Genomic DNA, 11,093 nt, shown 5'->3' with positions numbered 1-11,093 from the left:
GTTTATCACCATCAAACCAGTGTTAAATGAAATTGTTAACAGGCCTTCCTTAAGTAGAAAAAAAAGGTCTTTCTCTATTTTTTATTTCCCTCTCTTTAAAATCAACAAACATACCCTTGGATGAGGATTAAAATAATAAAATTTAAAAAAAGATAGACTTCCAGCCAAGATGGAGGCATAGGTGGAAACACTGTGCCCCCTCCTACAACTAAATTTTTTTTAAAATATTTTATTTATTTATCCTTAGAGGGGAAAGGAAGGAGAGAAGGAAAGGGGAGAAATGTCAATGTATGGTTGCCTCTCATGAGTCCCCTGCTGGGAACTGGCCTGCAATACAGGCATGTGCCCTGACTGGGAATCAAACCATGATCCTGTGGTTTGCAGGGCCGCGCTCAATCCACTGAGCTACACCAGCCAGGGCCCCCCACAACTAAATTTAAAGACAGCAGTTTTAGAAACAAAAGCGCAGCCAAAACAGTGAAAATTGAACTGTACGGATGTCCAACAACCACGAACCACTCAGCCAGACAGGTAAGAGGGGCGGAGTCAGCGGTGGGGCGGGGTTGGGCTGGAAAGATCATTAGGTCCCACTGACCCAGGAGCAAAGGCGGAGGCAGTTGGTAGATCCCAGGTGTGGGGTGGCGGCGGGCTGACTGCAGTCACGCATTCACAAGCAGATAAGCCAAGCAAAGGATTGAACAGTGAGAGACTGCTCGGGCTAGGGCCCCAGCAACGGGAATTAGAGCCTGAAAAGACCAACTGCAATGACTTTCTTGGGGTTGAGGGGCCGGGAGAGGCTCCCAGAGTTTGTTGGAGAGACCCACAGGGTCCTGGAGTACACGGGCCCACACACCCGGGAACCAGCACCAGAAGCACCCAATTTGCTTGTGGGAAGCCACAGAGGGGATAGAAATCTCAGAGAGCAGAGTGGAGCAAAGTGCCATTAATTTTTCCCTCTGACTCCACCCCCACATATTGCATCACAACCCAGCAACTGGATTGTCCCAGTTGAACACCTAAGGCTCCGCCCCTCATAACAGGTGCGAACAGACCAAACATTATGACTGAAGAACAGCTCAAAGCCCCAGAGTCTATAATTCTAAGTGACCAAGAAATGGCCAACCTTTCAGATGCACAGTTCAAAAACACTGGTGATCAGGATGCTCACAAAATTGCTTGATTTTAGCCACAAATTAGAGGAACATATGAAGGCTAAACTAATTGAAATGAAGGGAATTGCACAGGGAACCATTAGTGATGGAAAAGAAACTGGGACCCAAATCAATGGAGTGGACCAGAAGGAAGAAACATCCAACTTGAAATGAAGAAATGAGAATTCAAAAAACTGAGGAGAGGCTTAGGAACCTCCAGGACATCTTTAAATGTTCCAGCATCCGAATTATAGGGGTACCAGAAGGGGAAAAGAAACAGCCACGAGTGAAAAACTTATTTCAACAAATAATAAAGGAGAACTTCTCCAGTCTGGCAAAGTAAATAGACTTCCAGGAAATCCAGGAAGCTCAGAGTCCCAAAGAAGTTGGACCCAAGAAGGAGCACACCAAGGCACATCATCATTACATTAGCCAAGACCAAAATGAAGGAGAGAATCCTAGAAGCATCAAGGGATAAGGGGACAGTCACATACAAAGGAGTACCCATCAGACTGTCAGCAGATTTCTCAAAAGAGACCTTCCAGGCAAGAAGGGGCTGGAAAGAAGTATTCCAAGTCATGACAGGCAAGGACCTCCATCCAAGATTGCTGTATCCAGCAAAGCTTTCATTTAGAATGGAAGGGCAGATAAAGTGCTTTTCAGAGAAGGTCAAATTCAAGGAGTTCATCATCACCAAGCCCTTATTATATGAAATGTTAAAGGGACTTATCTAAGAAAAAGATGAAAAATATGAACAGTGAAAGGACAGCAAACTCACAGTTACTAACAACCACACCTAAAACAAAAGCAAACTAAGAGGACAGCTAGATGGGGAGCGGAAAAACATAGAAATGGAGATTACATGGAGGGTTAGCAACAGGGGAGTGGGAGGAGAAGGGGGGAGAAGGTATGGAGAATAAGTAGCATAGATGGTAGGCAGAAAATAGACAGGGGGAGGGCAGGAGTACTATGGGAAATACAGAATCTAAAGAACTTGTGACACATGGATATGAACGAAGGGGGGAATGGTGGGGGAGGGGTGTGCAGGATGGAGGGGAGTGAAGGGGGGAATGAGACAACTGTAATGGCATAATCAATAAAATATATTAAAAAGATAAAATAAAAAGTAAAAAAAGATATAGGGTGGGTGAATGGATAAGAAAACAAGACCCTCACATATGCCGTCTACAAGACTCTAGATCCAAAAACACAGACTGAAGGTAAAGGGATGGGAAGAGATATTGCATGAAAATAAATACAGCCCTGGCTGGTGAGCACAGGCTCACCTGTGAGCAGAAGGCATAAAAGCCACTAGCCACTTGGAGGTATATAATTACAATTAAGTAAAATTTAAAAAAAAATCAGTTCCTGCAGCTTTCACCAAAGACAAGTCTAACCAAGCCGAGCACCTGCTGTATGCACACGTGCTGTGGCTGGCCTCAACTCCCTGGCAGTGGTGGGGCAGCAGACGATGAGGCAGAGGACCATGCGCAGGGCCTAGTGAAAACTGGATAGTAGTGGGTGCAGGGTGAGAAAGCTGAAGGGGATGTGGAAGCCCTCAATGCATGTACCTTGTTGAGTTGGAGAGGGCTCAAGAACCACTTGTCCACCGCCCTACAAAAGCTAGAGGAAGCAAAAAAAGCTGCCAATGAGAGCGAGAAATGAATGAAGGTGATAGAAAACCAGGCCATGAAAAACGGGAAGTTGGACATCCAGAAGCTGCAGCTCAAGGAGGCCAAGCATACTGCAGAGGCTGACTGCAAATTACGAGGTAGCTCATAAGTTGGTCATCCTGGAGGGCAAGCCGGAGAGGGCAGAGGAGCGTGCTGAGGTGTCGGCACTAAAACGTGGTTACCTGGAGGAAGAACTCAAGTGTGTCACTAACAACCTCAAGTTGCTGGAGGCTGCCTCTGAAAATATTCTGGAAAGGAAAATAAGTATGAAGAAATTAAACTTCTGTCCGGCAAATTCAGAGGCTGAGACCTGTGCTCAACTTGCAAAGTTGCCAAACTGGAAAAGACAATCAATGACTTATAAGAAAAACTTGCCCAGGCCAAAGAGAACATGGGCTCACATCAGACACTGAATCAGTCACTAAATGAACTCAATGGTATAGAATGAACACCAGAAGAATCTTGCAGAAGCTCCAGACCTCTATGTCCTCTTCTCTTGTAAGAAGTTACTGCATCTCTGCAAATTATGAATACCTGGCCAAATATTTAGTATCAGAGAAACTTCGAGCACCAGTTTAATCTAATACCTTCCCTTATTTTCCCAAACGACACCATATTTTTCAGCTCTATTTTTTAAAGATTTATTTTGGGAGGAAGGGAAGGAGGGAAAGTGTGATTGCCTCTAGCACACCCTCTACTGGGGACCTGGCCCACAACCCAGGCACGTAACCTGACTAGGAATCGAACCAGTGACCCTTTGGTTCCCAGGCTGACATTTAATCCACTGAGCCACATCAGTCAAAGCTCAGCACTATTTTTATTCTTAAATTTCACTTATTTCTGATCGCGGTTCGATTCCCAGTCAGGGCACATGCCTGGGTTGCAGGCCAGTTCCCAGCAGGGGACCCACAAGAGGCAACTATACATTGATATTTCTGTCCTTCTGTCCTTCCCTTCCCCTCTAAAAATAAATAGAAATCTTTAAAAATTTTTTCACTTATTTCTAACCTAGGCAGGATGTTTATTTAACATTACTTTTTTAAGACTGAAGGTATGTGGTTCCTGGGAGCTTAGACAAACCCACTTTTAAAACACTCTAGCACCTAGTCACCAATTTAGAAGCCTGAAGAACATGCCCTGGCTCGTATGGCTCAGTGGATTGAGCACTGGACAGCAAACCAGAGGCTCTCTAGTTATTTTCCAGTCTGGGCACATGCCTGGGTTGCAGACCAGCGCCCCCTCCACCACCAGGTGGTGATCGAGAGGCAATCACACTGATTTTTCTCTCCCCCTTTCTCCCACCCTTGCCTTCTAAAAATAAAAATCCTTAAAAAATTATCCTTTAAAAAAACTTTAAGCAAAAGATTTAAGAACAGAACCTGTTGGCCACTGCTGCACATGCTACAGGTCGTCAGACCATCATACTAAAATGGGTGATTTTTCCATCCAGAGCAGAAAAAGGGGGGTTAGGCTATTGTGGGAAGCCATGAACCATAGACACATTACCCTAAGTATTCCCTCTTCTACACTATGTAGAACATCCTCTGAACAAGTCAGCATGAGAATGCTTTATAGTCATCATTTAATCTTGTATGAGGCCATGCACTCAGGAGGAATGAGCATGATAGAATTCAGTCCTGTTTAGGAAACTATTAAAAAAAAAAACCCGCTAGCCATCAGTGATTTAACAAGAGCATTTTTTAAATGAAGTATTAGAAGGGGCCTCTCGGGCAGCAGCAATAAAGTAACTGGCCTACCTTCATCTCCTCTGCACTTTAGGGAATGGTAAATTGGAGTTATTTGTCTAGGACTTCAATGCCTTTGTCAGGACCAAGTTAATAAAAGACCAGGAAATTCTTGATTCAACTGGGTATGGAGTATTTTATAGACAGGGCTACACATTTCACGTTGTTGTATTTTGTTAATCTCAGTTGACACATCCCATATTCCCCAGTGATGTGGGGGGTACCTCGAGTTGACTGAAAATCACCCTGCTTCTAGCTTACCTGCCCCCCATTCCTATTTGTTAGGCATCATACTACTTAGGAGATACACTAATAATTATCATATGTAATAGTATGATTTTATACATATTCCAGTCGAATAAATGTTTACATAATCTTAAAAAACACACGCCAGCCCTAGCTGGTGCAACTCGGTGGGATCAAGTGCCTGACCTGCGAACCAAAGGGTCACTGGGTTGATTCCCAGTTTAGGGCACATGCCTGGGTTGTGGGCTGGGTCCCTGGTGGGAGAGCATACAAAAGGCAACCACACATTGATGTTTCTCTCCCTTTTTCTCCTTCCCTCCCTGTCTCTGTAAAAATAAATAAAATCTCTCAAAAATCAAAAAAAGAACAGTTCCGGACACTAGCCATATCGAGGTATTTAGTAGCCAGAGAACATTTGTATCATTAAACACTCACAAATCAGAATACAACAGAAGTTTAAATGGCCTCACATTTATTAATGAACCAACCTACTACTGAAGGAAAAATGTCAAGAGAAAAATAATCCAATTCCCAATAAAATGCCCAACTGTCCCCACAGCGGTAGTCTTTTCAGTGACTTCAAGAGGCAGACAACATGAATAGAGCGCAAATATGAGACATCTCTGATGTGCCCTTCCTTATATAGAACCAGTTTGGTTCTTCTCCAATGTCATGTGTGATTCCTTATAGACCCAGTTTGGTTCTTCTCCAATGTCTCCTCTTGGAATTGTACCTACACAGAAGAAAATTGCAAGTTACAAAGACAGTCGACAGTCAGTCTGACCTTAATTTAGCTGCCCTCGTTCAGCATACACTTTGCCCTTTAAGCACCACAGACACCTTGAAAGGCAAAGGGTCCCACTTTTTCCTTCCTTCAACAAGTTTGGAGCTCTTTTTGGAGAGTAAAAAATGATTTGCTAGATGTTTAAGAACTAGTCAAATCAAATTTTTACCTCTCAAAATGATTCCATAAGTAGGAAACCGCACTGGTTCTTTGTCGGCGTGGGAGCAGTGGGGACGCTCTCCCTTCCCCAGTGTACACTCACTCACCTTTGATTCAGCAGATGTAGGGCAGACCCAGGCAGAGACATGTTTATCTTGAATCCCCCGACTTTCTGAACTACATCAAAAAGTCATTTCTATATAATGGATCACACATACATATAAAAGTTCCTGTATAATTTTTATAATACATTAACATTCAGTCACTTCAACACCCAAAGTGATGTGTAGAGATAAGGCCATCTCAGAATTGTCCATGTCAGTCCGTCATGATTTTACCCTCATGAAGGCAAAATCAAAAATGATCAATGCAAGATTTTCTTTCAGCAGGATAATGGCAGTACTTCCACAAAATGAAGCACTGTAATTGCAACCTGCTTTCAATACACTTTAAAAAGATTTTATTTTTAGAGGGGTAGGGAGAGAGGGAAACATCTATGTGTGAGATACATTGATTGCCTACCTCTTACACACCCCCAACTGGGGACCTGGCCCACAACCCAGGATGGTGCCCTGACTGGGAATCGAACCAGGACCTTTCAGTCCACAGGCTGGCACTCAGTCCACTGAGCCACACCAGCCAGGGTTCAATACATTTTTATCTTCACCCAAGGATGTTTAGCAGTTTTTAAAGAGGAAGGAGAGAGAAATGCTGATCAGTTACCTCCTGTACAAGCCCCCCACCAGGGATCAAACCCACAACCTTTTTGGTGTATGGGATGATGCTCCAATCAACTGATATATTTTAAAAGTTGGAAGACAGGAAAGACAATAGAAAAATCATTCTATTGTGCCAATTCTCTGGGCCAAGAGTGTGTAATGCTAAATACAAAGCCCACAGAGTAAGAGGCTAATATTGGTCATTGTAGGCACTCTTCCATTGAGCTAGGCACTGTGCTTCACTTACATTTCTTTCATTCCTTAAAACAACCTATAACATAAAGGCAGGTCCCACCATCACTGGATAAAGAAACTGATGTTCATGTTGTTACATCAGAAAAGGGAGGAGAGGAACTTTACTATGCATGTCTGATGCTCTCAACAGAAATCCATCAAACTTGTAGCAGGACTGAAATGCCAAAGCACTTCAACTGACTCAATGCTTTTTTTCCTCAGCATTGTAGGATGGTAACACCGTATACTTTAAATTCTAACTGCAGCCCTGACCGGTATGGCTCACCAGCTCTACTCCTGGTTTGGGCACATGTGTGGGTTGCAGGTTTGATCTTGCTCAGGCTGTACGGACAGGCAACCAAATGATGTTTCTCTCCCTCTTTTTCCCTCCCTTCCCCTTTCTGTAAGAAATATTTAAATTCTAGCTGCCCCAATTAACAATGAGACATCCCCTACACATTAATATACATAAATAAAAGCTAACATCTAGTACCCAATAAACCAAAGGTAGCAAACAACTGGCATATAGTGGGTAGCAATTTTCACGTCGCTGCTTAACACACCAAGGCTGCCACTGGCTGTGAGCCCTTGGAGTTGGCCTAGATGACTTTGACTGGCGGTCCTTTGTAGCAAAGTCTTTCTTCCAAAGCCATCAATTCAACTATTTCTGCAGTGGAGAACAATATTCCAATCTTTAAAAAGATAAACATTTCAAAGATGGATTAGGTAAGCATCATGGTCTTCCCCGCTGGGATGTGTAATGAGATAGCCTTTAATCTTATGTTCTGGCCCACACCAAAGGCAACCCGGAACTTTGCTATGCAGAAATCCAGAGGGGGCACATTTCAAGAATTTCCGGATGACAGTACAGGAGAAATTGGATTGCATCTAACTTTCAATTGTATATTTAGGCCCCCAAAGCAATCTTAAATTAAAAAACAAAAACAAAAAACAGGAGGGTGGTGTCCTTACCTGATTTTATTACCAGTTTTCATCCGAATCCATTGAGGAATGGGCCGATTCTGCTTTTGTTTCTTGGCCAGGAACCTCTTGATCCTGAAAGTCTTGTGAGAAGACTGGAAAGGATATGCGATCAATTTACACAGTAATACCAGAAACTGCTAAAAATATCCAAACGCAAGAATTCCCTCAACCGAACAACACCTGAATGCTTAATATACACCAAAAACAACCCTCTAAGTGCCAAATCTCTTCCACCCTTTGTTTTGTTCCTTGCCACAGCTCTGGAGGCAGATACTATAATTCCTATTGTTCTAATAAATAAATAAGCCAGAGCTAGGGGGGTACCATAACCTAACCCCAAAGGAAAAGGATTACAGTGCAGAGCTGGGATTCAAACCCCGATCCTCCGTGCTCTGAGGTTGGGGCACCTTCCTGTCTTCCCTAGGACCACACGGGGGATGGTGAGAGCCGGGGAACTTAGCTTTTGAAGAAAAAAACACAGCATTTAGTAAACCAAATAATGTATAACATGCAACTCAAGTCTCAATGACCTTCTTTGTAAAACAGGACTATCCACATTCTAGCGTCACTGTGAAAATAATTAAGATTTACACAACATCCCCTACATTCAGTAGATCTATTAAAACCCACTGATCATTTTGACACTAACTCTAAAGCTATTTTTTAAAAACATTTTATTTACTTTTAAAGAGAAAAAGGGAGGAAGAGAGGGAGATAATCACCAACGTGTGGTTGCCTCTCAGCCCCCCCCCACACTGGGGACGTGGCCTGCAACCCAGGCATGTGCCCTGACCGGAACTGAACCCGTGACCTTTAGGCTCACAGGCTGCTGCTCAATTCACTTGAGCCACACCATTCCGGGCCTAACGCTTTTAAAATGGCGCTTTTCCGCCCTGGCTGGCGTAGCTCAGTGGATTGAGCGCGGGCCTGAGATCGCGGTTAGATTCCCAGTCAGGGCACATGCCTGGGTTGCAGGCCAGGTCCCAGCAGGGGACTCATAAGAGGCAACCACATTAATGTTTCTCTCCTTCCCTTCCTCTCTAAAGATAAATAAGTAAAATCTTTAAAAAATAAAATAAAACAAAATGGCGCTTTTCCAAGGCTGACTTTCCCCATTTCCCTTTGCATCTATTGGCTTTCATGAAAAACTCTGGTCGTGTACATCTAACCACAACCATCCCATGCCCGTTTGCAGTGCAATCTGGAGAAACAAAACGAATGCTGGTCTAAAGTCTGGCCAACGCGATCCAACACACCCTTGAACAACCGGAGCCATTGTAAAAAACTACACCGCTCTCTCCCAGCATCAGTGAATTAAATTTCCTGTCAACTACTAAAACTATAAAGCACCAAATACTGATCCTCTCCGTGCCTAGAAAACCTATAAAGAATTTTAACTTCTCAGGGAACCATCACAGGAAAAACCCACAGGAGTGACTGTACGCAGTTGGCATTTTACCAAGAACGCCCAGACGGCATTAAGTTCACTTCACAGCACTCCTTGTTTTAGGCGCTTCCACGGGATGAAGCTCAAGTTCTTGAACAAAAAAAACTTTAAAAAAAGGCCCAGAAACTTATAATGTGGTAGGGTCCTGGCCACCAAGTTTAAAAAAAAACTTTACGAAAATTAGCACCCCGCATTCTATTGTTGGTGCCAGGGACTTGTCGCAGGCTGCTCACAGTCAGGCCATGATTTCTGGAGCGCCCCCCACCCCCCACCCCGCCGACTTCTCTGTCTGCCTAAAAATTACAATTCGCTCCCAGAAAAGGGCGAAGGGAAGCGGAGCCCTGACCACCTGGGCGGCGGCTTGGAATGCAGCGCACCCCTTTCAGACCTCGTGGCGCGCCTGCGCGGCCCGCTCCTTCCTAAGTGCTTCATGGCTCACTAGCTTCCCGCCAGGCCCACCGACTAGAGCGGTGACCAAACTCGACCTTCCCCGCAAAAATCCTCTAAAAGGGCCCCGCACCTAGGTTCAACCCACGACGCAGGCGAGCTGGCGTGAGACCTCACACCTCGGGAAGCCACCTTCGGGCCGATGGAAAAGGATGGACTTACCATGGCGAAGAAGAACGAACCTCACCGACCACAATGCCGGAGAAAAAGAGAGAAGGAAGCGGAAAGACGCGTTTACACCCTGCCCATGGGGGCGGGCTTGGGGGCGGACTTGGGGGCGGGCTTTGGGGCGGGGCTGGGGAATGACGCAAGCCTTCACCCCCTCCTCCTGACAGGCCCCTCCGGTCACGCATTCCCATGGACTTGTGGGAAACCGGGCTCAATCCTGTGAAATAGAATTTGTTTTGTGTGTCTTTTGTAAATGGGTTCTTTGGAGTACGTCATTGTCCCGGGAGCACTTGCTTCGCGGGTGAGGACGACGGCCATTATAAATGCCAACGCAGAAGCCCTTCGGAAGGCGGGCGGAGCGGAGTGGGCGGGTGTAACGCCGAAGGGAGGGGGAGGGGCATCAAATCTGAGCGCGACACGTTTCAGCCTGCGTTTGGGCTGGTGCGCGTGAGAGACAGGCCTGGGAAACACCTTTTCTTGATAGTTTGAAATAAAGTTGACCCTGGAACAACATGTTTTTGAGCTGTGTGTGCACACTTATACGTGGTTTTTTTCAAACTGGAAGAAAAGGGGCCACATACTAACATAACTCTTACGGGAGGCCTGCGTGGCAGCCTCGAACACAGAGACCTAAAGTAACCACAAAGGATGGTCTGAAATAAAAACGTATTGCTCTGATTGGTGTGGCTCAGTGGGTTGGGCGGTGTCCAGCAAACCAAAAGTTCCCGGGTCTGATTCCTGATCAGGGCACAGGTCTGAGTTGCTGGCCAGGTCCCTGGTTGCGGGGCGAGCGAGAGCCAGTGGATAGATATTTCTGTGGCAAATCCACAGGCGGCACACCAGATGGTGACCACAACTCCTCTCATTGTTACTATTGTGCTAATTGTTGACTGGAAACTCCTATACCCACCTTTGTAAAAGTGTCTATCATTTTACTTTTTCCTAATCCCAAAAGATCCGCCCCCAAATCCCCCCTCCCTGCTTTCTCTGGCCTCCCTAATCTATCACCAGTGGATATCATGTAAACCACTTACGTCTTCTCTTTTAACTGTAACGCATAAAGTATGGTGCAAAACTGCCACTTTCCAGAGCATTTTCTCAATCTGTTGAGATTTTGTTTCCTGGCAACTGTTGTTAGTTTGGCTCAAATAAACTCACAAAAATTCTCTACAGGTCTGAGTGTTTCTTACATTGACAAAACAATATACAGTCAGTGCTCTGTGTCCCCTGGTTTCACATCCTTGCATTCAACCTAAACAGTATTTTCGAGCCGCAATTTACAGTCCTGGGCTGCAGATGTGGAGGGCCAACTGTATGCATGGTTCTACAACTCTAT

General features: G+C 44.9%; 1 protein-coding gene, 1 non-coding gene and 1 pseudogene across 2 annotated transcripts; 1 reads left to right on the top strand and 2 right to left on the bottom strand.

The window, feature by feature from the left end:
• The first annotated feature begins 497 nt into the window (after positions 1-497).
• On the top strand, positions 498-3,453 carry LOC119003011 (tropomyosin alpha-4 chain-like; annotated as a pseudogene).
• A 1,813-nt stretch (positions 3,454-5,266) lies between these two features.
• RPL39 (ribosomal protein L39) lies at positions 5,267-9,847 on the bottom strand. Its single transcript, XM_037069138.1, has 3 exons — positions 9,752-9,847; positions 7,684-7,787; positions 5,267-5,548 (listed from the first exon to the last, which is right to left on the bottom strand). Exons 1-3 carry the CDS (start codon positions 9,752-9,754, stop codon positions 5,500-5,502), a joined length of 156 nt encoding a protein of 51 aa, XP_036925033.1. The 5' UTR covers positions 9,755-9,847; the 3' UTR covers positions 5,267-5,499.
• On the bottom strand, positions 6,066-6,198 carry LOC119003036 (small nucleolar RNA SNORA69). The gene has a single exon (XR_005069867.1). It is a non-coding gene; the product is annotated as a small nucleolar RNA SNORA69 (small nucleolar RNA).
• Positions 9,848-11,093: the final 1,246 nt, after the last annotated feature.

Source organism: Sturnira hondurensis, unplaced genomic scaffold (assembly GCF_014824575.4).
Source record: "Sturnira hondurensis isolate 20B ecotype Veracruz unplaced genomic scaffold, ASM1482457v3 Scaffold0018484, whole genome shotgun sequence".
NCBI classification, from domain to species: Eukaryota; Metazoa; Chordata; class Mammalia; order Chiroptera; family Phyllostomidae; genus Sturnira; species Sturnira hondurensis.
This window is presented reverse-complemented; position numbering and strand designations above follow the sequence as displayed.

Bases quoted from the DNA above. Each gene is read 5' to 3' on its own strand.
- RPL39 (XM_037069138.1), bottom strand. The intron at 5,549-7,683 runs GTAAGGACACCA...TCTTCTGTGTAG, and splicing joins AAAACTGGTAATAAAATCAG to GTACAATTCCAAGAGGAGAC.